This window comes from Ranitomeya variabilis, chromosome 1 (genome assembly GCF_051348905.1).
Source record: "Ranitomeya variabilis isolate aRanVar5 chromosome 1, aRanVar5.hap1, whole genome shotgun sequence".
Taxonomy (NCBI): Eukaryota; Metazoa; Chordata; class Amphibia; order Anura; family Dendrobatidae; genus Ranitomeya; species Ranitomeya variabilis.
In genome coordinates this window covers 836,869,302-836,897,010 of record NC_135232.1, presented here as the reverse complement: position 1 = coordinate 836,897,010, position 27,709 = coordinate 836,869,302, and the positions used below count along the sequence as shown (strand labels likewise).

The 27,709-nt window shown below is 43.5% G+C and overlaps 1 protein-coding gene across 8 annotated transcripts in view; it reads left to right on the top strand.

Annotated features, from left to right (window-relative positions):
- The window catches only part of WDFY3 (WD repeat and FYVE domain containing 3), a 339,686-nt gene that overhangs the window by 214,033 nt on the left and 97,944 nt on the right, over nt 1-27,709 (top strand). For all 8 annotated transcript variants that reach the window (XM_077275801.1, XM_077275800.1, XM_077275807.1 and 5 more), the window contains 9 exons: nt 1,792-2,023; nt 5,104-5,204; nt 6,454-6,672; nt 8,153-8,334; nt 14,798-15,029; nt 15,508-15,668; nt 16,287-16,398; nt 18,941-19,131; nt 22,429-22,581. In XM_077275801.1, the coding sequence (XP_077131916.1) occupies nt 1,792-2,023; nt 5,104-5,204; nt 6,454-6,672; nt 8,153-8,334; nt 14,798-15,029; nt 15,508-15,668; nt 16,287-16,398; nt 18,941-19,131; nt 22,429-22,581 (1,583 nt within the window). The remainder of the gene's footprint in view (nt 1-1,791; nt 2,024-5,103; nt 5,205-6,453; nt 6,673-8,152; nt 8,335-14,797; nt 15,030-15,507; nt 15,669-16,286; nt 16,399-18,940; nt 19,132-22,428; nt 22,582-27,709) is intronic.

The following is a 27,709-nucleotide window of genomic DNA, read 5'->3' as shown; positions in this document are numbered from 1 at the left end:
AAAACGAGCTTTACCATTTTTGTGTGTAAGTAAAGGCTTTTTTTCTGCCCATTTTTTCTTAAAGGCTACCTCTATGGAGTGTACGGCTTATTGTGATCACATACACAGATTTTCCAGTCTCTGCTTGGGAACTCTGCATCCTTCAGGGTTACCTTTGGTCTCTGTGCTGCCTCTATGATTAATGTCTTCCTTGCGTTGTGGTACAGTGTTCTTTCTGTTTGTTGATGATGAATTCGATAGTGCTTCAGGGGATCATCAGAGATTGGAAAATTGTATTGGTGTTGTTTGGTTAGTGGAGCCTCTTGTTTAATGGTGTTGCAGCCTCTGTGGCCTTTCAGAAAACGTGTGTATATACAGACTGACCATGTGACACTTAGATTGCACACAGGTGGGCTTCCTGTCACTAAGCATGGGACTTATGAAGGTAATTGCTTGCACCAGAAATTTTTAGGGGCTTCATAGTAAAAGGGCTAAATACATATGTACTTGTTAATTTTTAATTATTTGATCCATAAATGTAATTTATGCCTATATTTTTCTCACTTCACTTCACCAACTTAGACTATTTAGTACTGATGCATCATACACAACTCGGATTAGGAAAATATTTTAACACCGGTTGTAATGTAACAAAATAGGTAAAAAGCCAAGGGGGGAATACTTTCGCACGTCACTCTATCTCTTAATTTACTGAGTGCAGCAGTTATGATGGACTCTGTTTTATCTACTGCAGAACTCAGTTGTGTTTAACCCCGCTCACACTACAGCTTTCTGCGTACATTATATAGTGACAGAAAGCTGCTAATTGGTGCTGAAGGTGTGATTGGACTAGGAGGCACAAGGACAGTTGTCCTGTACTTATAATCTCTTGCTGATAAAACACTGATTGTACAGAAACCGCAAAACACAGCCTAGTAAGTGATACATCACTGGAATCAGGGTCTCTGCTCCTATGGTATTCTCAAATTACATAGCAAAAACTTGACAGATTCCCTTTTAAAGGGGTTGTCACATCTTAAATAGATAAAATTGCAAAGTGCTAGTGAAAATAAGCAACTTTTCAAGTTTCCTCTTAGAAATCCTCTCTATTCTCAAGAACAGAAGGCTTTTTAATTTTGTGTGCTGCTTGCAGCATCGGAGAACGAACTGTTCGGCCAAGTGGTACAGCCATCCTGTAAATCGTCAGTGCACCCCTGCTGTGAAGTTGGAGGTCGGGAGGCAGATTAATGTGGTCAGGGGGTAGCAGTACATTTTATCTTGAAGTTCAGGAATTCATCATTTAAAGCGTATACCGTAATTCTAAAATTGACGTTGAAATAATAAAGATGTGTTTAAGTATTTTAATTAAGTTAAAACCTTTAAAGCAAAAAAATGAATGTGAATATCTTTATTTAACCCAATCATCTCCAGTGAAATGCAATGCTTGAGCGTTTATTTTTTCTTAAAAGTGTTTCCAGTGGTTTTTACTGCCACCTAGAAATATAAGCATAACATGCTACTGAAATATTATAACAAGCACAGCAGCAAAATCGCTAAAATGCTTTCACATGTGGATCCAGGCCATGAAATGAACGATGTAAATTTCTGTATTATGGTAATGCTTTGTATAAAACCTCAGTGTAAGTTTGTTACCGGCAAGCAACACAATAAAAGCATTGATATGTCGCCTGGCTGAGTAAGCGACACTCCGTGCCAGCGTTATGAGTAGAAACGTAGCGGGGGCAGAGATCAGGTATGCCTGCTCCTTTTATTTTCCTCCGCTCTGACAGATCTGTTTCCGTGCCCGCACAGGTAGCATGATCATGTCCACAGAGGGCCTGGGCTGTGACAGTGTGTTCTGCGTGGGAGAAGACAAACATTACCGGATAAGCCGCAGCTTGGTAAAGTCGGCAGAAGGATGCACCGTGCCCCTGACCAGGGTAAAGTGCCTGGTTTCTATGACTACACCACATGACATCCGGCTTCATGGATCATCAGTCACTCCTGCCTTTGTGGAATTTGACACTTCTCTGGAAGGCTTTGGGTAATGTGTGTTTTTTTGTTTGTTTTTTTTTAATAGTCTTAATTTGTTATCATCCTATATTTATAATTAAATCGGATCGTTCACGTCAATATCTTTTAAATGTCATTTTCCTGTTTTAGTTTACTGAGATATGATCATGTCAATATAGGATTAAAAGTAGACTTTTTCATAAAAGGAATCGGTCATCAGATTTTGCTCCCCCATTTAAAGTAGCATAATGTAGGAGCAGAGACCCTGATTCCAGCCATGTATCACCCTTGATTGGCAGCCTACGGTGTACACCGTGCATAGGCAGAAAACGGCCAATCCGCGGTGGGGATTTGGTTGGACTATCTTGCAGCAGCTTTACTAGTTTTCTAGGGATAATCGCGTGCTGTTCTTTTTTTTTTGTTTTTTTTTAATCAAAACTACACCAAGCAGGCAGCCCAGTAAGTGACACATTTCTGGAATCAGGGTTTCTCTACATTATGTTGCTGTGAGGTTTGGTGACGACCGATTCCATTTAAAGCAATCAGGTGCAGGTCTGATCTTGCTCCTGACATCCTTATAAAGCTCTTTGGTCTTGCCCATGTTGTAGAGGTTAGAGTCTGACTAATTAATTGGGTCTGTGGACAGGAGTCTTTTATAAAAGTGACTATGTACGACAGCTGTCGTTAATGCAGGTAACGAGTTGATTAGGAACGTCTAACTGGTCTGTAGGAGCCAGAACTCTTAATGGTTGGTAGGGGATCCAATACTTATTTCTCACTGCAAAATGAAAATTGATATAATTTATACAATGTGATTTTCTGGATTTTATTTTTGATATTCTATTTCTCAATGTTTAAATTAACTTATCCTTAAAATTATAGACTGTTCATGTCTTTGTCAGTGGGGAAACTTACAAAATCAGCAAGGGTTCAAATACTTATTTCCCACACTGTAAGTGGGACTTCTGCCGCATTTTGCTGAACATCTGGAAAGTCTACCCTATGTCCTCTTTTCAGCAGGGCTGTGGAGTTGGTATGCCAAACCTCCAACTCCTCCATTTCCCTGACTCGCGACACCGACCCCAGAGCCTTGCCTCACTACTGAGCATGTGCATAAAATGCAGCACAGATTCTTCTCAGCTAAAAGCCCAGATCCTTAGATCAGGAGCAGAACAGACATTTATAGGACATTTCATAATGAAAATAATATACATCCTGCATTGTACTACCTGTACCAAATGTATTATATATTGTCTGACACTGACTCCACAGCCCTGGTGTGAGAGACCAGATTCCCAAAGCTACAAACCACCATTGGAGGCTTTGATACTAAGCATGGTCGCTGTTTGCTTTTTCTCGTATACGGAATAAATTATAAATTACAGTGGTGTGAAAAAGTGTTTCCCCCTTCCTGATTTCTTATTCTTTTGCATGTTTGTGACACTTAAATGTTTCAGATCACAAAACAAATTTAAATATTAGACAAAGGTAACACAAGTAAACACAAAATGCAGTTTTTAAATGAAGGCCTTTGTTAAGGGAAAATGTGAAAAAAATGATTGCCCCCTAAACCTAATAAGTGGTTGGGCCACCCTTAGCAGCAACATCTGTAATCCAGCATTTGCGATAACTGGCAATGAGTCTTTTACAACGCTCTGGAGGAATTTTGGCCCACTCATCTTTGCAGGATTGTTGTCATTTAGCCACATTGGAGGGTTTCCAAGCTTGAACCACCTTTTTAAGGTCATGCCACAGCATCTCAATGAGATTAAGGTCAGGACTTTGAATGGGCCGCTCCAGAGTCTTAATTTTGCTTTTCTTAAGCCATTCAGCGGTGGACTTGCTGGTTTGCTTTGGATCATTGTCCTGCTGCATACCCAAAGTGTGCTTTAGCTTGAAATTCTGAACAGATGGCCACACATTCTCCTTCAGGAAGCAGCAAAACAGCCCCAGACCACCACACTACCACCACCATATTTTACTGTTGGTATGATGTTCTTTTTCTGAAATGCTTTGTCACTTCTACACCAGATGTAATGGGACATACACTTTCCAAAAAGTTAAACCTTTGTCTAGTCAGTCCACAGAGTATTCTCCAAAAAGTCTTGGGGAACATCAAGATGTTTTCTGGCAAAACTGATCTTTATATTCTTATTGCTCAGCAGTGTTTTTTTGTCTTGGAGCGCTGCTAAGCTATAGGTTATTTTTGCCCAGTCTTTCTTATGGTGGAGTCATGGACACTGACCTTAACTCAGGCAAGTGAGGCCTGCGGTTCTTTGGATGTTATTGTGGGGAAGTTCCACCAGTGTTCCATGTTTTCACCATTTGTGGATAATTGTTCTCACTGTGGTTCGCTGGAGTCCCAAAGCTTTAGAATTGGCTTTATAACCTTTTCCAGACTGAGAGATCTCAATTACTTTGTTTCTCATTTGTTCCAGAATTTCTTTGTATCACAACATGTCTAGCTTGAGGATCTTTTGGTCTACTTTACTTTGTCAAGCAGGTCCTATTTAAGTGATTTCTTGATTGAGAACAGATGTAGCAGTAAACAGGCTTGGATGTGGCTATGGAATTTGAACTTCGCTTCCCAAAGATGTGATACACCTCAGTTAATGTATGCTTATGAGGGGTGGGGTTCACAATCACTTTTTCACACAGAGCCCTGTAAGTTTGGATTTCTTTTCCCCTTAATAATAAAGATTATTTATAAACTGCATTCTGTGTTTACTTGTGTTATCTTTGTCTAATATTTAAATTTGGTGATCTGATTTAAGTGTGAAAAACATGCAAAAGAATAGGAAATCAGGAAGGGACAGTAACGTTTTCACCCCACTGTATATTGTTATGAGGGATGGGCTCTTCCCTGCATTTCTTCACTTCTGTAGCTGCAGTATATTGGTACTGCGACCAGGTATTGGTATTTAGTTGTTTTTTTCATCTGTAGCTCCAATGTATGAAGAGGGGCTCTTGTTCTATACCGACATAATTCATCTAGTAATTATTTCTGCTTCTTGTTATTTTAGCTTCCTTATAGAAACATCTGTGCTTCAGAAATCCTTGAAATGAGTCAAAGGCTTTAGAGACCGCAATGTATTCTTCTCTCTCTAATAGGTGCCTTTTCTTGCCAAGTTTGGCGCCTCACAATGCACCGAACAGTAATGCAGTCACCACAGGGCTTATGGATGGCACAGTGCTGAGTGGCATAGGAACAGGTAATGCAGACAAAGGCAAGCACACTGAACACGGACATTTTATTTGGTAATATAAGCTAAACATGCTATTTAAAGGGGTTGTATGGGCAATATGTAAGTTTTGCTTTGGAAACAGGATATGTAAAAAATAACCATTCCGTACTCGCCTACCATTACCCACATGGATCAAGCGCGGCCGTTGTGTAATCTGTGCATAGAGATTAAAGGGACTGTGTCAGCACAGAATGACTGTTCAAACCAAGCCCCACCGGTCCGTGCTTCAGGGCGTGGCCTATCATTTATATACACCTTCCCACCTGCTCGTTTTCCATCTATCGCCACCTCCCTCTTCTTTGATTGATTGACGGCTCTGGCTACATAGGACCCGAGAACAGCAGAGTGAGTTGTAAAACAAGCAGGTGGGAAGGTGTATATAAATGACTGGCCACGCCATGAAGTACAGAGCGCCTGTACGTAGCTTGAACAGTCATTCTGTGCTGACACAGTCCCTTTATGGAGTGATGTCATGGTTACACCTGCCTCTGGACCGCTGCAGCCTGTGATTGACTGCAGCAGTAAGGTGACATTTAGCAGGAGGACATCATAAAACATGCAATGACGCTGCAGCCTGCGATTGGACAGATGGCTAGTGGAATGGAGACATCACCGATTCTGGTCTCTGTGCAGCCCACGGAGAGGACTGTGTTCCAGGTGGGTGCCAGTAGGTGAGTGTTATTGAGTTTATATATACAGTTCCCTGGGCAAAGTTATATTTTGGCCGGTCAAGCCATTTAGTGTCTGCTTATTGCTGTAGACATGCTTACACAAGATGGCTATCCTGAAGGAGGAGAAATGTAGTATTAAAATAATAAGAAAAAAAAGGCAAAGAAACTGAATGAAAAGTGCTGCTAACATAATAAACCATGAAGTAGACCCCTAGTATTGGTCAGACCACCAACCACATAAATGTCACTTCCTACACTTGGCTTCCATATGAGGAATCTACAAATCCAGGTGTCGCATATAATCCATTCCGATCGGCAGACGAGAGGCGTACATAGAAAGGTGGAGGCCTCCAGGAAACGCAGCTTGTGCATTCTTCCCAAATGATGGCGAACCACCGAGAAGACCAGCAATTCATGGGTCTCCATTCACTGTTCCTTGCGGAAGTCAGAAGTGCAGTGTGGAGAAGGGTTTTTTTTCAATTAAATCCCTGCACAGGATAGATCTAAAAGCGTATTCTCAACCTTTCTTTTTTACCTTTATGTAGGGGAACATCTTTTCCCACCTCCCTCTGGATTATCATATTCCACGTGGTTCTGCATCGAACATTTCAGTACGCCACCTAATAATCACCCAGTGCGACTGCTCACCATTGTCCGACGGGCAACCTCCTCTGAGCAGCATTACGTCTGTCTAGCCATTGTACTTTCTGCCAAGGACAAGTCCCTGATCGTGTCTACAAAGGAAGAACTACTACAGAACTATGGTGAGTATCCGCTTCAGCGCCATCACTCCACGGGATCTTATTAGGAGACTGGATGTTACAGTAAGATGCAATAAGATAAGGCTCCGGGCTTATGGTGGACAGCTAGACATGGGTTAAAAGAGAAAAAAATGTATTTAATTTTGGTTGGGAGGAATATTCTAGAAAGTTGTATCTGCAGATTTGCTGTTGGTGAGATGTTCTGTCACATTGGTATAGCCAAAAATTCTGCTGCTCTACACATAATTCAGAATATGGAGAAATGTCCCCTTCAGGTTTAATTGGAGGATTTTGGTCAGATTTTAGCAGGCATTCCTGCACCCAGTTCATGACACTGGGATGGGATTACCATTCTTGCACGGAGTCGGTTATCAGATATCTGCCATGTTAGCATGTAATCAGCTCTGCACAAGATGGCTATGAAAAAGGTGAGAACAGGGCCAGGTACCAATGTAAAGTGTAAAGGGTAGTTCACTGCACTGTCGCTCTTATTAGAGCACTAGATGCCTCCGTCCCTCTTTATTATAGGGCTGCAGTGGGTTAAACCTCAAATATAGTGTTGGGTTGGTACTGACCGGTTGACAGAACCACAGTTTGACCATCCTATTCTATTTTTCTTTGGTATAGCAATTATACATATAATATCTATTATAACGTATATTTTTTGTACATACTGTGTGTTTTTTGTGTTTGGCGTTAGCTACTTTTGCAATCTGCAGTTTGTACTGCGGAGTGTGAGATCTCAGCAGGGAGGAGAGACATTGAGGAGCTGTTACTCTGGTTACGTGGGTACACAGGCATTCTGACAATCCTCCTTATCAGATCTAAGGGATCTATTTAATAATGTAGAATACAAGGAAATATATGGTCCACTGTATATAAGCATTACATAGAAAAGCAGACTAATGCTTTATTACTTGATTACAGCTCTAAACCATAAGGGTAAGTTCACACAGGGTGTTTTTTCAGCATTTTTGTTCTGCAGCAAAACCTGATCTTTTGGCAGGAAACAAGCTGCAGAAAAAAAGCATGTTTTCCTTGTTTTTTCTTGCTTTTTTGCTGAATTTTGTGTGCGTTTTTTGCCTCTTGTGCATGCTGATAAAGTTTAGTGTTTGAAAAATAAAGTCCTATTCTATAGAATCAGGTTTTTTCACCACCCATTCATTTCATTGGGTGAAAAAACACTGAAAGAAGTGACATGCTCCATTGTGTAAAAAAACATGGAAAACACAAACTCTTGATGACAAACCAAGGTGTGCGAATGAGATTTCTGAATTCTCATAGACTTTGCTGGTACTGTAAAAGCCAGCTGAAAATTTGCATAAAAAATGCAGCAAAAACGCCCAGTGTGAACTTGGCCTAATGGGGGCAGTTTGTGTTACCTGAGCGGTTACTGTTTAACCTCTCCAACCTGCTAGGACTGGGACCTTTGATTTGTTCACCGTTATGTTTTAAATAATCTATTTTCACATATTTATTAAAGTGGATGACTTTAGCGAGGAATCTTCCTTCTATGAGATCCTACCTTGTTGTGCCCGATTTCGGTGCAGTGAGCTGATAATGGAAGGTCAATGGCATCATCTGGTTCTAGTCATGAGTAAAGGCATGCTGAAAAATAGCACCGCTACGCTCTACCTTGATGGGCAGCTGGTCAGCACTGTAAAGGTATGTTTTTCTTTACTTTAAATTCATAGTGACCATGTAACCTATTTTAGACGAGCACACAAAATTGTCTTTTCAAAGAATCTGTCACAGGAAATCTGATCTATTTTGGAGAGGTATTACTGTACTCAATCTTCTTGAAGTAATAGTCTGCTTTTATCAAGTTCAAAATTATGTAAAATTTTAATAATCCTTTTTTATTTCAGTTTCATAAATCTGTAGTAATTCTGCTTTCTCATCCTGGACTGATCAGTCATTCTCAATTCATGGTTAAATGGAATCTGTCACCCCCCAAGACGTATATGACCTATTAATATGGGCATACAGGTGATAGAAATGCTACACTAGTCCTACATGTATGCCTCATATTAATGGTCTTGTTGTGGAGAAATGTTATGTTCTGTCTTTATGTTAATGATTTCTTCCAGGCTCTGGGCATGCGGTGCCTAGGAGAAATCCCTACCTCCTTTCCTCATTGTAATACTTACCCCCTCCCATCAGCGTCAGTTATGGCCCCAGAATCCCAGGCCTGCACCCTGCACTCCCTCAGAAATACCTACCTCATCCTCCTTTCTGTGGGCACTGCATTCAGGGATCTTCTGTGCAGGCGCTGGCGAGTCACTGTGTGTGCACCCATAATATGCTCTCCCCACTTCCTCCCTGCACAGTCATCGCTAGGAACCATGTGTACATGGCTATGACTTTGCAGGCAGGAATTGGGGAGAGCACCTTATTGGCGCACACACCGTACGTCACTGGAGCGGAAGTCACTGATGCCTGCACAGAAGATCCCGGAAAGCAGTGCCCTTGGTAGGAAGGATGAAGTACCGTATATACTCGAGTATAAGCCGAGATTTTCAGCCCAATTTTTTGGGGCTGAAAGTGCCCCTCTCTGCTTATACTCGAGTCATGGTTGGCTGGTGAGGGGGAGCGATGACTGTAGCATACTCACCTGCTCCTGGCGCTGTCCCTGCACGTCCCATGGTCTCCGGCGCCCGCTGCTTCTTCCTCTGTTCAGCGGTCACGTGGTACCGATCATTAAAGTTAGGAATATGGACTCCACTCCCATAGGGGTGGAGCCGCATATTTATTACTGTAATGAGCGGTACCAGTGACGGCTGAACAGAGGAAGAAGCTGCGGGCAGCGGAGACCATCTGTCTGTGAGAAGCTGCCAGGGACCGCGGGAGCAGGTGAGTATTTCATATTCACCTGTCTGCGTTCCACCCGCCGGATGCCGCTCCGTCTTCCCATCCTTTTGCTGTGACTGTTCAGGTCAGAGGGCGTGAAGACATGTTAGTGTGCGCACCGCCCTCTGCCTCTGAACAGTCACTGCAGAGAGAGACGGGACGCTGAGGAGCAGCGGGCAGCGACGAGAGGCGAGTATGTCAATTTTTTTTTTTTATTGCAGCAGCAGCAGCATATGGGGCATATTTTTATATGGAGCATCATATGGGGCCATGATCAAATTGTTGTTCAAATCAGTTGTTGGAGCATAATTATGACATGGTGGGGATATCTGAGACGTGGCTGGATGAGAGCCATGACTGGGCTGTTAACTTGCAGGGCTATAGCCTGTTCAGAAATGACCGTACAGATAAGCGAGGGGGTGGGGTGTGTCTATATGTAAAATCTTCCTTAAAACCCATCCTGCGTGATAATAATGAAAATGTAGAGTCCCTGTGGGTGGAGATAAGGGGAGGGGGAAAAAATAATAAATTACTGATAGGGGTTTGTTATAAATCTCCAAAACTAATGGAAGCAATGGAGAATATCCTCGTAAAGCAAATAGATGAAGCTGCGACTCAAGGAGAAGTCATTATTATGGGGGACTTCAACTACCCTGAAATAGATTGGGGAACAGAAACCTGCAGTTCCAGTAAAGGTAATCGATTTTTGACAACTATGAGAGACAATTACCTTTCACAACTGGTTCAGGACCCAACAAGGAGGGGGGCACTGCTAGACCTAATATTAACCAACAGGCCAGACCGCATATCAAATATAAGGGTTGGGGGTCACTTGGGGAATAGTGATCACAAAATAATAAGTTTTCATGTCTCCTTTAATAAGATGGGTAGTAGGGGGGTGACAAGGACACTAAACTTCAGGAGGGCAAATTTCCAACGGATGAGAGAGGATCTTGGTGCAATTAACTGGGACGATATCCTGAGACACAAAAATACACAAAGAAAATGGGAGACATTTATTAGCATCCTGGATAGGACCTGTGCACAGTATATACCGTATGGGAATAAACATACTAGAAATAGGAGGAAACCAATAAGGCTAAATAGAGCTGTAAGGGGCGCAATAAGGGACAAAAAGAAAGCATTTAGAGAATTAAAGGAAGTAGGTAGTGAGGAGGCATTAAATAAATACAGAAAATTAAATAAATTCTGTAAAAAGCAAATCAAAGGCAGCAAAGATTGAGACAGAGAGACTCATTGCCAGAGAGAGTAAAAATAATCCCAAAATATTCTTTAACTATATAAATAGTAAGAAACTAAAAAATGACAGTGTTGGCCCCCTTAAAAATAGTCTGGGTGAAATGGTGGATGAGGATGAGGAAAAAGCCAATATGCTAAATGACTTTTTTTCATCAGTATTTACAAAAGAAAATCCCATGGCAGCCAATATGACTAGTGATAAAAATTCCCCATTAAATGTCACCTGCTTAACCCAGCAGGAAGTACAGCGGCGTCTAAAAATAACTAAAATTGACAAATCTCCGGGCCCGGATGGGATACACCCCCGAGTACTGCAGGAACTAAGTACAGTCATTGATAGACCATTATTTTTAATCTTTAAAGAGTCCATAATAACAGGGTCTGTACCACAGGACTGGCGTATAGCAAATGTGGTGCCAATATTCAAAAAGGGGACAAAAACTGAACTCGGAAAATATAGGCCAGTAAGTTTAACCTCTGCTGTGGGTAAAATTCTGGAGGGCATTCTAAGGGATGCTATACTGGAGTATCTGAAGAGGAATAACCTCATGACCCAGTATCAGCACGGGTTTACTAGGGACCGTTCATGTCAGACTAATTTGATCAGCTTCTATGAAGAGGTAAGTTCCGGACTGGACCAAGGGAACCCAGTGGACGTAGTATATATGGACTTTTCCAAAGCTTTTGATACGGTGCCACACAAAAGGTTGTTACATAAAATGAGAGTAATGGGGATAGGGGAAAATATGTGGAAGTGGGTTAAGAGCTGGCTCAGGGATAGGAAACAAAGGGTGGTTATTAATGGAGCACACTCGGACTGGGTCACGGTTAGCAGTGGGGTACCACAGGGGTCAGTATTGGGCCCTCTTCTTTTTAACATATTTATTAATGACCTTGTAGGGGGCATTCAGAGTAGAATTTCAATATTTGCAGATGACACTAAACTCTGCAGGGTAATCAATACAGGGGAGGACAATTTTATATTACAGGATGATTTATGTAAACTAGAAGCTTGGGCTGATAAATGGCAAATGAGCTTTAATGGGGATAAATGTAAGGTCATGCACTTGGGTAGAAGTAATAAGATGTATAACTATGTGCTTAATTCTAAAACTCTGGGCAAAACCATCAATGAAAAAGACCTGGGTGTATGGGTGGATGACAAACTCATATTCAGTGGCCAGTGTCAGGCAGCTGCTACAAAGGCAAATAAAATAATGGGATGCATTAAAAGAGGCATAGATGCTCATGAGGAGAACATAATTTTACCTCTATACAAGTCACTAGTTCGACCACACTTAGAATACTGTGCACAGTTCTGGTCTCCGGTGTATAAGAAAGACATAGCTGAACTGGAGCGGGTGCAGAGAAGAGCGACCAAGGTTATTAGAGGACTGGGGGGTCTGCCATACCAAGATAGGTTATTACACTTGGGGCTATTTAGTTTGGAAAAACGAAGACTAAGGGGTGATCTTATTTTAATGTATAAATATATGAGGGGACAGTACAAAGACCTTTCTGATGATCTTTTTAATCATAGACCTGAGACAGGGACAAGGGGGCATCCTCTACGTCTGGAGGAAAGAAGGTTTAAGCATAACAACAGACGCGGATTCTTTACTGTAAGAGCAGTGAGACTATGGAACTCTCTGCCGTATGATGTTGTAATGAGTGACTCATTGCTTCAATTTAAGAGGGGACTGGATACCTTTCTGGAAAAGTATAATATTACAGGGTATATATATTAGATTCCTTGATAAGGCATTGATCCAGGGAACTAGTCTGATTGCCGTATGTGGAGTCGGGAAGGAATTTTTTTCCCCATGGTGGAGCTTACTCTTTGCCACATGGGTTTTTTTTGCCTTCCCCTGGATCAACATGTTAGGGCATGTTAGGTCAGGCTATGGGTTGAACTAGATGGACTTAGTCTTCCTTCAACCTTAATAACTATGTAACTATGTAAATTGTAATGTTGCATATGGGGCATATTTTTATATGGAGCATCTTATGGGGCCATAATGATCTTGTAATGCAGCATTACATGGGGCATATTTCTATATGGAGCATCTTATGGGGCCATCAACCTCTGTGCAACATTATATGGGGCATAATATTCTGTGGAGCATCTTATGGGGCTATCATTAACCTTTTACTCAACATTATATGCGGCATATTTTAATATGGAGCATCTTATGGTTCCCATCATGAACTGTATGGAGCATTATATGGGGCTCCTGATTCAATATGGATATTCAAACTAAACTTAACCAACTGATATCTCAATTAATTTTACTTTTATTGGTATCTATTTTTATTTTTGAATATTACCAGTAGCTGCTGCATTTTCCACCCTAGGCTTATACTCGAGTCAATAAGTTTTCCCAGTTTTTTTGTGGCAAAATTAGGGGTCTCGGCTTATACTCGAGTATATATGGTATGTATTTCTGAGGGAGAGCAGGGCACAGGATTCCGGGGCCGTAACTGACGCTGATGGGAGGGGGTAAGTATTACAATGAAGACAGGGGGCAGGGATTTCTTCTAGGCACTGCACACCTGGAAGAAATCATTAGCATAAAGACAGAGCAAAAGATTTCTCCACAACAAGACCATTAATATGAGGTATACAGGAGGACTAGTGTAACATTTCTATTACCCGTATGCCCATATTAATAGGTCATATACGTCCTGGAGGGTGACAGATTCCCTATGAAAGCTAAAGGTGCATTAAAGGGGTTGTCTGGTCAAAACCGATAAATCTACAGTATCTCTGTGTGACGGCAGACTCGCTCTCCATACTCTTGTATGGAGTAAGGCCATGCCCTCTTGTCAGGTATGCCCACTGGCTGTCCACGTCGCTGGTTGAGGCGCGTCCTCTGCTCCGTACAAGTGTATGAAGCGAGCGAGGCCGATTCCACTGACTAGGGGTGTATATAACTCATACATATCCTACGGTCCCGGGTCTGAAACCGGCAAATCCCCACAGCGCACAGTGCATGTGTGGGGGGATTCATAAGACTGCAGTCAGACAGAGTGGCTGCAGACTTGCAGACTTATCGGTTTTGATTGGACAACCCCTTTAATATTGTTTGAATCCTTACCTAGCTTGTAGAAATCTGTTTCCATAAAATCCATAGTTGATATTGTATGCTATTGAGTATCAAATGCGTTGGGGTGGGCCATTGCATTTACAGCTCTCCGGCCTCCCTCCCTATTTTCCATCTGCTGCCTGCCTCATGTCTCCGACTGACAGGCAGATCTCAGGCAGGCGGAACTCTGAAACAGGACTGACCTGTCAGTCAGGAACAGGAGGGCAGGAAAGCTGCAAGTGTAAAGTCAAATGCCAATTCACTTGCAAATCATTAGATTTAGTTTGGGGTATAAAATGCTGGTGATGGGTTCTCTTTAAAGAGTAGGTGAAGATAAAACTATTGTTCCGTATAAATTGATTTTAAATCTCATAGCTGTTAATTATTGTTTCCAGTTTAAAGAAGCTCTCCTCCTACTCCCATCAAAGTTTTTGTCCTCTTAGTATATTGCAATTGCCATATTCTATAGCATTGTGTACTTACAATTGCTCATTTTGTCTTTCTACCCAGATAATTCCTCTCTTTTATCTGATCTATGTTGAAACAGGAAGTCTCTTGTCCCTACGTGATTCTTTCCCCTTTTCTACTTCTGACCCAGCTTCTCTGCCCCCCCCCCCCCGACCATTGACTTTTGCAGTAACTCATGTCTTGTGCAGAGAAAATTGACCTCCTCTTTCTAAATAGAGCTTAGAAGGATTCATCTAGTCAGTTTTTGAATCGTGTTGTCATAGACCTAATGGAAAAGAGAATTAGCTGGGTAAAGAAGCAAAATGAGCAATTGTAAGTACACAGTGTCATATAATGATAATTGCAATATATTAAGAGGATACAAATTTTGATGGGAGTGCTTCTTTAGCAATAGAATTTCACAAAAAATTAAGAGTTTTTATGAAATGTAGCAATGTATTACATATATTTTCTAATCTCCACAGCTCCATTATGTACACAGTACTCCTGGCGGGTCAGGTTCAGCAAATCCACCTGTGGTTAGTACCGTCTATTCATACATTGGCACTCCTCCAGCTCAACGCCAACTCTCTTCCCTTGTTTGGCGCCTGGGACCAACTCACTTTTTGGAGGAAGTCTTGACCGCCGCCAGTGTTGGAGTCATTTATGAACTGGGACCAAACTATGTTGGCTGCTTTCAAGCAGTTTGTTCTCCATGTGAGTTTTTTTCTTCTTAAGATGATGATTTGTCTAACATTGCAAAACAGCGCCCTTGCCAAAAATGATAAACTGTGAAATACTAACGGTAAAAGAGTAATACCTCCGCAATCGCCTGCTGTTCATCTGGCGATGCTTCCCTGGTCCCCAACAGTCTTTGTTTACCAAGCTCCAGTGATGGCGTGACTGCTGCAGCTAATCGCTGACTGTAGAAGTGACATATTTACATCACCGATGTCTAAGCTGTGGGCAGTGATTGGCTGGACTGCAGTAGCCACATATCTGGTCTACATGTTATTGCTGTAGCTTGGTTAACAAAGGCCGACGGGGGAACCAGCAGGTAAGCTCTTCAAAATGATATCTTTTTTTCAATTTTCTGTTAATTTTGCCTTAGTAGGATGTAGAATGACAAAATATACAGAATCTGAAAGTCTTTTCCATTGGAGACATAAATACATGGACACGTTTTGTATTGCAGGTAAGGATTCCAAATCTGAATCAGGTACTCCTTCATTGGTATCTCTGGTGCCTGAAGAAAAGGTGTCCTTTGGTTTATATGCACTTTCAGTATCTTCTCTAACTGTGGCAAGAATAAGAAAAGTTTACAACAAACTGGACAGCAAAGCAATTGCTAAGCAGGTAAGGTTCATCAAGTAGCTGTGTGTGATCTTCTAAAATGATGTGATTTGATTTTGTGCATGATCCAAAATATGGACGCAATGCAAACAAAAAAAAAAAAAAAAAAAAAAGTAACATGTATAACCTAGACAGATATCGGTGATCTACTTTTACATTTGCTAAATTTATGTTGGGAATTGAATGCAGATTTGTTTTGAATTTTCCAGTGAGTTCAGTAAGGAGGTCAAAATCCACAACAAACTTAATTTGTTGCAAATTTTGCTGCAGATTGCTTCAACAACTCACCAAAAATAAAATTTGTGAGATAAAAAACCGAAACAAAATCTAAATACATCTCACCTAGCTGATCTGTGGTGTAATTGCTTGGTCGTCTGCAGTGACGTCTAGTCCCATGTGACTGCTGCTGCAATATGTCACTGTGCGTCCTATCAGGAAGCCCAGCCACTGTATATAAAGCTGGATGTGAACTTTGTTCACTAAAAAAGTAAAGTAACTTTGAAGTTAGGGCCACTTTGTGAGGTACTGTCTAGCAGCAGGCTGCAAAAAAAAATGCCATATTGAAATAAGGCATCAATTGCGTTAGAGATTCCTGTAACTTTATATGTGTTGTGTTTGTAGCTGGCAATATCATCTCATGAGAATGCCACCCCGGTGAAGCTGTTGCATAACTCAGCTGGACATTTGAATGGCCCTGCTCGGACAATAGGAGCAGCACTTATTGGCTACCTAGGTAATATGTTTTCTTCTGTTCTCTTCTCACCTCCCCCTTCCTCTCCTCACCTTCCTTCATCCCCTCCCCTTTCTGTCCTCCCTTCCTCTTCTTGCCAGCCTTCCTCTTTCTTCCCTTTTTCTTCCCTTTTTCTTCCCTTTTTCTTCCCTTTTTCTTCCCTTTTTCTTCCCTTTTTCTTCCCTTTTTCTTCCCTTTTTCTTCCCTTTTTCTTCCCTTTTTCTTCCCTTTTCTTCCTTCTCTTTTTTTCTTCCTTTCCTTTTCTTTCCTTCCTTCCTCAATCCCCTTCTTTTCAGCCTCTCCTGCTTTTCTTTTCAGCCTCTCCTTCCTGTCTCTCCTCCCTTTCCTTCCTGTCTTTCTTTTCTGTCCTGACTCTTTCCTTCCTGTTTTTCTTTTCCTTCCTGACTCTTTCCTTTCCTTACAGTCTCTCTTCCCTTTCCTTAGTCTCTCTTCCCTTTCCTTAGTCTCTCTTCCCTTTCCTTAGTCTCTCTTCCCTTTCCTTAGTCTCTCTTCCCTTTCCTTAGTCTCTCTTCCCTTTCCTTAGTCTCTCTTCCCTTTCCTTAGTCTCTCTTCCCTTTCCTTAGTCTCTCTTCCCTTTCCTTAGTCTCTCTTCCCTTTCCTTACGGTTGCTCTTTTCCCTTTCCTTACAGTCTCTCTTCCATTTTCTTACAGTCTCTCTCTTCCCTTTCCTTAGTCTCTCTTCCCTTTCCTTAGTCTCTCTCTTCCTTTTCCTTACAGTCTCTCTCTTCCCTTTGCCTTCTTCCTCTTCTCCCCTTCCTCCCCTTCCTCCTTTAACTTTCTTTCCCTCCCTATGATTGATGACTGAGAACGGATATCTAGTTTCTTTCTCAACCCCATCTTTTTGCTTAGCTTAATTGCTCGTCTACTTTAATAACCTGTTTTGCTTGTATGTCTTCATGTTACATCAGTGTGCATAACTGTATGATAAACCATCTCAGACAGATGTCTGTCCAGCCTCTGTATGAAGACTTCCATTGATGGAGGACTCACCACCTTTCTTGGCAGATTGTTCTTCTCATTGATCACTCATTGGCCTCTGCTTCTCTTCTGGTTACTGTATTTTTCGAACTATAAGATGCACTTTTGTTCCCCCAAATTTTGGGGGAAAGTGTGGGGTGCGTCTTATAATCCGAATCTGTATGCTGTGCTGTAGAGGAGGGGGGCGGCTCTGGAGTGGTGTCAGGGGGCTGGGGTGAGCTGGCTGCGGGCTGCTGAGACAGCAGGAGGTTCTGTGCTCCCGCTCATTAGCCTCATGTAATATTCACTGCACCTGCTGTCCATCACCTCGGTGCTGAACCTGTGCCGAGTTGATTCACTGGGGAGCAGCGAATATTACATGTGCCTGCATCTCCCCCCACTCCCATCGTGGATATGGCCCCCGGTCACTCTTATATGCCCCCCTGCTGCTGGCAGGCACATGCTTCCCCCTCCCTGTGCTGCTGGCAGGCACATGCTCCCCCCCCCCCCCGTGCTGCTAGCAGGCACATGATAAAATAACAAACACTTAACTCACCTTTCCCTGATGGCTCCGTGCTCACAGCTCCTCGGTTGCTTCCTGTGTCCGTGCTGACATCCGATCATGTGATCGGCACAGCACAGTGATAACATCACTGTGTGCCCAGGTCACATGATCCGATGCCTGTGAAACAGGAAGCGCAACCGAGGAGCTGTGAGCACGGAGCCATCAGGGAAAGGTGAGTTAAGTGTTTGTTATTTTATCATGTGCCTGCCAGCAGCACAGGGAGGGGCATGTGCCTGCCAGCAGCACAGGGGGGCATGTGTCTGCCAGCAGCACGGGGGGGGGGGCATGTGTCTGCCAGCAGCACTTGGGGGGCATGTGTCTGCCCTCAGCACTGGGGGCATATAGTGACTGGGGGGGCCTGTTCTTGCCAGCAGCACTGGGGGGCATATAGTGTCCGGGGGGCTTTACCTCTCATCAGCACAGGGGGGCATATTGTGACTGGGGGGGCATGTGCCTGCCAGCAGCACAGGGAGGCATGTCCCTGCCAGCACAAGGGGGCATATTGTGACCCAGGGGGGGCATGTGCCTGCCAGCAGCAAAGGGGGGAATATAGTGACCCGGGGGGGGGGGGGGGGGGGGGGGCGGCGGCGGCGGCATGTGTCTGCCAGCAGTACAGGGGGGCATATAGTGACCAGGGGGGCATGTGCCTGACAGCAGCACAGGGGGGCATGTGCCAGCACAAGGATGGGGGTTATATAGATACCAGGATGCGGGACATATGATTTGTAAGATGGACACTGGCATTATAAGACAGACCCCCATTTAACATAAAAAATATTTTTTTTCTTTTTCTTCACCAAATTTGGGGGTGCGTCTTATAATCAGGTGCGTCTTATAGTCCGAAAAATACGATAACTTGGAACCAATGTCATACATTTTACTGTTGGAAGAGTTACAGAAAATTACATCTGAATGTGTTTCCTATTTTAGTAATTCTTCCACTTTATAATGAGTTAGTGCCATTAATGAAGCTGGTTGTGTTTTACTTGTGTTTTAATTCAGGAGTGAGGACATTTGTCCCCAAACCTGTGGCTACAACCCTACAGTATATCGGAGGCGCAGCTGCTATTCTTGGTCTAGTAGCAATGGCATCTGATGTTGAAGGTCTGTATGCAGCCGTCAAGGCGCTTGTTTGTGTGGTAAAGAGCAATCCACTGGCCAGCAAAGAAATGGAAAGGATTAAAGGATATCAGGTATGCTGGATATTAAAAAAATGACTGGAATATTAGCATAAAATATAATGCAGCATTTGAACGTAATATATAATTATTGAAACTCCGCTTAGAGTTTTACCATTACTGCACATGCCACATACTCTCATCATCTGTTTGTCTTACCAATTCTTTACCCAGAGATCATGGGGAAGCTATCCAAATATATAGGTGGAAGCAATGTGTGCAGCATAGTATTTTAGAATAATTGAGCTACTGAAAAGTGAAGTTAGACTAACATAATTACAAGAAGTCCACTACTTTTATTTTGATATCCCAGCCTTCAGGCGGGTTTATATTTATTGATTTTCATCATTAAACAACCACCAATAGGGGAAAGGGATTTAAAGGGAGCCTGTCAGCAGGTTTTTGTTAAGAGAAGCTGAATCCTATGATGTAGCACTTGGTTTACTGGGTGAGCAATCAGAGTTTACAGATTTAGCAATTTAGCATTACAGCAGAGCTGAGGAAGCTAACCCCGCCCACACCAAGCTGTCTATATACAATGTCCATAGACAGTGAGCTGCCTATCACAGTAAGGGGGTGTGCCAGTCTAGCATGCACTGCTGCTGTGGGTCAGCAATGATAAGCTACAACATTCAATGCAAGAAAACAAAACCATGAAACTTGATAACAGAGGCATTGCTGCAATTTGTGTTTTAACCCCTACCTCATGCCGTCTTTAATTACATAGCGCTTAACAATGCACAGTGACCGATCTGTAGTAGATGATTCAGTGCACACAGACTGCTATTGCTCACAGTGCAAGTCCTGTTTATACAGGACCATGCATTGCCGAGAATGATGATCTTTTGTGCAGAACAAAAGATAATTTCACATGCTGAACGAGTGTTTTCCTTGTTCATCGGGTGATCGGCAGCCTTTTTAGACTGTAATATATTCATAAACTAGCATTCCTAGGAATGGTTGTACTTGATAACCTTTCAATGTAAAATGCACCTTTAGGTTAGGTCATCGGTATAAGCTCGGCGGGGATCAGACACCCAGCATCACCACTGATTGTCGGATTTTAGCTCTGGCGGCCTGATGTAAGCACCACAGCTCTATTGTCGGATTTTAGCTCTGGCGGCCTGATGTAAGCACCACAGCTCTATTGTCGGATTTTAGCTCTGGCGGCCTGATGTAAGCACCACAGCTCTTTATACTGTGCAGTGTCTGCTGCTGGGTACTGAAGGACAGCTTGTAAGGAAAGAGAATGCAAGATGATTTTAGTATCCACCAGTGGCCACTAGACCGTGTTTGGGCCTAGGTCGTCAATCTAAAAGTAATGGAAAACTCACTTAATAAATATTAGATAAAAGTGATCTAACTTAAAATAAGAATGAAAACTAATACATGAGTAATATTAATTAAAACAAAAATATTATTTTATTTTTCCAAGCATTGGAAATGGACGTTTATCTCGGGTTGTAGTTAATGACACTGAAGATGACTGAGTATAAATGACTGGTGAATTTAATAGGCTTGAATGGAATGCAAAAGACTTCTAAAATGTGTTTTGTATGTGTTGATTTTTCTTTTTGTACAGGGGGCAGTGGGTTTGTATTGTCTTATGTTTTTATAAGATTTTTAAAGTTTTCAATTAGAAAAAACATAACTTCTGACTTCTAAGCTGAATGAATGTTGTGTTTTAACATGGATTCCTTCTCCATTTGAGTATAAATTTGGTTACTCGCCAGGTAATATTTAAAGGAAATCTGTCACCTCATTTTGGCCGCATGAACTGCGGCCACTGCCATTAGGGGCTTATCTACAACATTCTGTAATGCATTCTATAATGCTGTAGATAAGCCCCCGATGTCACCTGAAAGAGGAGAAAAAGAGGTTAGATTATACTCACCCAGGGGCGGTCCCGCTGCGGTCCGGTACGATGGGCGTTGCGGTCCGGTCCGGGGCCTCCCATCTTCATTCCATGACGTCCTCTTCTTGTCTTCACACTGCGGCTTCGGCACAGGCGTACTTTATTTGTCCTGTTGAGGGCAGAGCAAAGTACTGCAGTGCGCAGGTGCTGGGCCTCTCTGACCTTTCCCGGCGCCTGCGCACTGCAGTACTTTGCTCTGCCCTCAGCAGGGCAGATAAAGTACGCCTGCGCCGGAACCGCAGCAGGAAGAAAAGAAGAGGGCGTCATTGCATGAAGATGGGAGGTGCTGGACCCGAACCTGCGATATTGGACCAGACTGCACCGGGACCGCCCCTGGGTGAGTATAATCTAACCTCTTTTTCTCATCTTTCAGGTTACATCGGGGGCTTATCTACAGCATTACAGAATGCTGTAGATAAGCGCCTGATGGCGGTGGCTGCAGTTTATAGGGCCAAAATGAGATGACCGTTTCCCTTTAATAAGCATGGTGTGTATAGGTTACATAGAAGAAAATATATTCTTGAAGAAACTATCGAGTTGGCTATATAAACATGCTAATAAATCTAAAACATGTAAAGCACCATGTAACAATACCATACATTAAATTTCACTCCTGCGGACTGGTATAGATATATTTTTTTAGTCTAGGTTCTGACACTGACCAATAACGGTGTATTAGCGCTTGACATGGCTGTAGGACTCATTTGACCTTGAGCGGTAGGAAAACAGACATTTCTGTAATTATTGCAAGAATTGATGATTTGGTGTAATGGACCTGAGGCTTAGTAAATACATGTATACTTTGTGGATTAAGTAAATATTCATCACAAAATGCAAAATTTGCATTTTACTCCATATGTTTTTGCCTGAGGCTACACACATTCATCATACTGTTGACAGCCTTTGAGAATTCTGCCTACACTCCCAGGAAAGGAAATTATTTCTACTAAAACTAAAAGCAATGTGTCATTAACAAGACGTGGTGACTTCAAGGTTGTTGTAAATTTTAGGTTAATTGGGTTCACATTGTATATCACATGGGAATATGTAATTTTTGTGTGTAGTGCTAGTGGTTGGGAGCTGCAGACTGCAGCATATACTGATAACAATGGGCTGTATGGGTGGTCTGGACGGTGTGGCTGCCCTCGGGGTATTAAGGCATTGGGATGGAGAGGAAGCAATACTCCCTGCCCACCGGCCTCTCTCACTTCACCACCTTCATGTCTGTCTTTTTGTGTATGTGGATTGTGCTGTATTAGATTGCTGATGGTCTATACTGTAGCCCAATCTGATATTGGCGTCAAAAAGGTTTTGTAACCTATTCTTATATAAATCATGAGTTATGTCCACATACATATTATTCAGTATTCATTAATTCTATTCTGTCTTCATTGTAGCTGCTGGCAATGTTACTGAAGAAGAAGAGAGGTCTTCTCAACAGTCACATTTTACATCTCACGTTTTCTTTGGTTGGGACGGTGGACAGTGGTCATGAGACATCCATTATACCCAACTCCACAGCTTTCCAAGACCTACTTTGTGACTTTGAGGTTAGTGACCCCATGAATGGAAAATAAACCTATAAATAAAACTTTTAGCAGTGATTGAAAATTTTGCACTTCACTTAATGGAGTTGTCCAGCACTGAAATATTGATGACTTCTCCTAAAGAGTATGAGATCTGTAGTGGTCAAACAGCCGGCACCACCACAGGAGCTGCCGAAATTACACAGTGCACGGATACTGGAACACCACAGCTCTGCATACTGTTTAGTGCCCGTTCTTAATACTGCAGGTCAGCGCCCATCGCGGCTGCCGTGTTCACATGAATTGGCCATCTTATGCTCTTAAGTATCCTCAATTACTCTGTCGCCTCATTGGGGGACACAGGACCATGGGTGTTATGCTGCTGTCCAATAGGAGGCGACACTATGCATAATCTGAAAAAAGATTAACCGTGGCTCCTCTGCAGTATACACCCCTGGACGGCGTCAGCCTTCTCCAGTTTTTGTCGCATAGGAGGCACACCTAAAAATTTTTTCTTTACTCCGTTTTTCCGACGGGATTACAGATGAAGAAAAGTGGGTCTCCTGTGAGACTCCCGGCATGGCTCCTTCCTCGGCCCCCTATTATGGGGTGCCCAGTTGAAGTGGAGATGGCTATTCCCCATGTCGCTCCTTCCCCAGTCCCTCGGGTGCTGGTTCGAAGTCGAGACCCCCCCCCCCCTCCTTCCCCAATTCCTTTTGGTCTCTGGGTTGAGGTCGAGGCGAGGATAAAGCCCTCTGATGGTCACACAGTACCCTCCCTAATCCCCCTCTGCGGGCATTAGGTTGAGACGCCTCAGGTAGGGCCTGTACAGGCAGCACTCTCAAGCACCCAGCAATGGGCCAGCACACTGCGCCTGCATCCAGGGACCCCAGCCCAGCTGCGGGCTCCTGTTGGGGCCGGGGGGAGTGCAGGCAGGCATGGCACAATACAGACGTCCCTGTCTCTGCGGCAGCACCAGCTCTATACTGCCTCGGGGGGACCCCCTACCGGGCCCCCCCTTCCGCTTATAGCCCCACCGCTATCCTGCCTTTAAATCCGGGGGGGGGGGGGGTCTGTTATGATCCTTAGTGGTTGAGGATCACAAATTACTCCAGCTAAGTAACAAACATAGGACAAGCTCTAGGGAGGTGGCAAACTGGACTGACTGCAAATCTGATTCAGCAAATGAGGCCCACTAATACTAGATAGCAGAAAATAGAAAAGGGAATCTATGCGGTCAGTAAAAAACCCTTACAAAATATCCACTCTGAGATTTCAAGAACCCCCACACCAACTAACGGTGTGGGGGGAGAAACTCAGTCCCCTAGAGCAACCAGCAAGCGAGGAAATCGCATTTTAGCAAGCTGGACAAGAAACATAATGAATGCTGATAATCAAAAAATGAACAAACAAAAACTTAGCTTGTCTTGGAGAGACTGGGAGCAAGGTAGTCACAAGGAATCTGAAGAGCACTGAATACATTGATAGCAGGCAAGGAACTGAGTATCCAGGTGAGCTAAATAGGAAACCAACCAAGGATAACGAACCAGCTGATGCTGCCAACCTGCAGAAAGACAACACTACACAGTACCGCTTGTGACCACTAGAGGGAGCCCAAAAATAGAGTTCACAACAGTACCCCCCCCTTGAGGAGGGGTCACCGAACCCTCATCAAGACCCCCAGGGCGATCAGGATGAGCCGCGTGGAAGGCACGAACCAAATCGGCCGCATGAACATCAGAGGCGACAACCCAGGAATTATCCTCCTGACCATAGCCCTTCCACTTAACCAAATACTGAAGCCTCCGTCTAGAGATACGAGAATCCAAAATCTTCTCCACCACATACTCCAATTCGCCCTCGACCAGCACCGGAGCAGGAGGCTCAACAGAAGGAACCACAGGTACCACATACCTCCGCAACAAAGACCTATGGAACACATTATGAATGGCAAACGATGCTGGGAGATCCAAACGAAAAGACACTGGGTTAAGGATGTCCAAGATCTTATAAGGACCGATGAAGCGAGGCTTAAATTTAGGAGAGGAGACCTTCATAGGAACATACCAAGAAGACAGCCACACCAAATCCCCAACACGAAGTCGGGGACCCACACCGCGGCGGCGGTTGGCAAAGCGCTGAGCCTTCTCCTGTGACAACCTCAAATTGTCCACCACATGGTTCCAAATCTGCTGCAACCTATCCACCACAGAATCCACCCCAGGACAGTCAGAAGGCTCAACCTGACCCGAGGAAAAACGAGGATGGAAACCAGAATTGCAGAAAAAAGGCGAAACCAAAGTAGCAGAACTAGCCCGATTATTAAGGGCAAACTCGGCCAATGGCAAAAAAGTCACCCAATCATCCTGATCAGCAGAAACAAAACATCTCAAATAAGTTTCCAACGTCTGATTAGTTTGCTCGGTTTGGCCATTAGTCTGAGGATGGAAGGCCGACGAAAAAGACAAATCAATGCCCATCTTAGTACAAAAAGTCCACCAAAACCTGGACACAAACTGGGATCCTCTATCAGACACAATATTCTCAGGAATGCCGTGCAAGCGAACCACATTCTGAAAAAATAGAGGAACCAAATCGGAGGAAGAAGGCAACTTAGGCAAGGGCACCAAATGGACCATCTTGGAAAAACGATCACACACCACCCAGATGACAGACATTTTCTGAGACACTGGAAGATCCGAAATAAAATCCATGGAAATGTGCGTCCAAGGCCTTTTCGGAACAGGCAAAGGCAAAAGCAAACCGCTGGCACGAGAACAGCAAGGCTTAGCCCGAGCACAAATCCCACAAGACTGCACAAAGGAACGCACATCCCGCGACAAGGAAGGCCACCAGAAGGACCTAGCCACCAAATCTCTGGTACCAAGAATCCCAGGATGACCCGCCAACACCGAAGAATGGACCTCGGAAATAACTCTGCTGGTCCATCTATCCGGGACAAACAGTCTCTCCGGTGGACAACGGTCAGGTCTATCCGCCTGAAATTTCTGCAGCACTCGTCGCAAATCTGGGGAAATGGCAGACAAAATCACTCCCTCTCTGGGAATACCAGCCGGCTCAGAAACTCCCCGAGAGTCAGGCACAAAACTCCTAGAAAGTGCAACAGCTTTCACGTTCTTCGAACCAGGCAGGTATGAGACCACGAAGTTGAAACGGGAGAAAAACAACGACCAACGAGCCTGTCTAGGATTCAGGCGCTTGGCAGATTCAAGATAAATCAGATTTTTGTGATCAGTCAAGACCACCACACGATGTTTAGCTCCTTCGAGCCAATGTCGCCACTCCTCAAATGCCCACTTCATAGCCAACAACTCCCGATTACCAACATCATAATTCCGCTCGGCAGGCGAAAACTTTCTTGAAAAGAAAGCACATGGCTTCATCACAGAGCCATCAGAGCTTCTCTGCGACAAAACAGCCCCTGCTCCAATCTCAGAAGCATCAACCTCGACCTGGAAGGGGAGAGAGACATCTGGCTGACATAAGACTGGAGCTTGAAGAAAACCGGTGCTTCAGCTGCCGAAAGGCCTCCACGGCCGCAGGAGACCAATTAGTCACATCAGAACCCTTCTTGGTCAAATCCGTCAAAGGTTTAACCACGCTAGAAAAATTAGCGATGAAACGACGGTAAAAATTAGCAAAACCCAAGAACTTCTGAAGACTCTTAACAGACGTGGGCTGAGTCCAGTCATGAATAGCCTGGACCTTGACTGGGTCCATCTCCACAGTAGAAGGAGAAAAAATAAAACCCAAAAAGGAGACCTTCTGTACTCCGAAGAGACATTTTGAGCCCTTCACAAATAAAGCATTAGCATGCAGGACCTGAAACACCATCCTGACCTGCTTCACATGGGACTCCCAATCATCAGAAAAGACCAAAATGTCATCCAGATAAACAATCATAAATTTATCCAGATATTCTCGGAAGATGTCATGCATGAAGGACTGAAACACAGAAGGGGCATTAGAGAGTCCAAAAGGCATCACCAAGTACTCAAAATGGCCTTCGGGCGTATTAAATGCTGTTTTCCATTCATCTCCCTGCTTAATGCGCACAAGGTTATACGCACCACGGAGATCTATCTTGGTGAACCAACTGGCACCCTTAATCCGAGCAAACAAATCAGACAATAGTGGCAAAGGATACTGAAATTTGACTGTGATTTTATTCAGAAGACGATAATCTATACAAGGTCTCAAAGAACCGTCCTTCTTGGCCACAAAAAAAAATCCTGCACCAAGAGGGGAAGAGGATGGGCGAATATTTCCCTTCTCCAAAGACTCCTTTATATAACTCCGTATCGCGGCATGCTCTGGTATAGACAAATTAAAAAGTCGTCCCTTAGGAAATTTACTACCAGGAATTAGATTTATAGCACAGTCACAATCCCTATGAGGGGGCAGGGCACTGGACCTGGGCTCATCAAATACATCCTGGTAGTCAGACAAACACTCAGGGACCTCAGAAGGAGTGGAAGAGGCAATAGACACCAACGGAGTATCGCCATGAATTCCCTGACAACCCCAACTTGACACAGACATAGCTTTCCAATCTAAAACTGGATTATGAGCCTTCAGCCATGGCAGACCCAAAACGACAACATCATGCAAATTATGCAGAACAAGAAAGCGAATCACCTCCTGATGTACGGGAGTCATGCACATGGTCATTTGCGTCCAATACTGAGGCTTATTCTCAGCCAATGGCGTAGCATCAATTCCCCTCAGAGGAATAGGAAATTCCAAAGGCTCCAGGACAAAACCACAGCGCCTGGCAAACGACAAATCCATCAGATTCAGGGCAGCACCCGAATCCACAAAAGCCATAACCGGGTAGGACGACAAAGAACAAATCAAAGTAACAGACAAAATAAATTTAGGCTGTATAGTACCAATGGTGACAGGTTTAGCGAATTTTTTTAAGCGTTTAGAGCATGCTGAGATAACATGAGTAGAATCACCACAGTAAAAGCACAACCCATTTTGACATCTGACTGTCGCTCAATTCTGGTCAGAGTTCGGTCACATTGCATAGACTCAGGTCTCTGTTCAGAAAACACCGCCAAAGGATGAGCAGATTTGCGCTCCCGCAAACGCCGATCAACCTGAATGGCTAAAGCCATAGAATCAC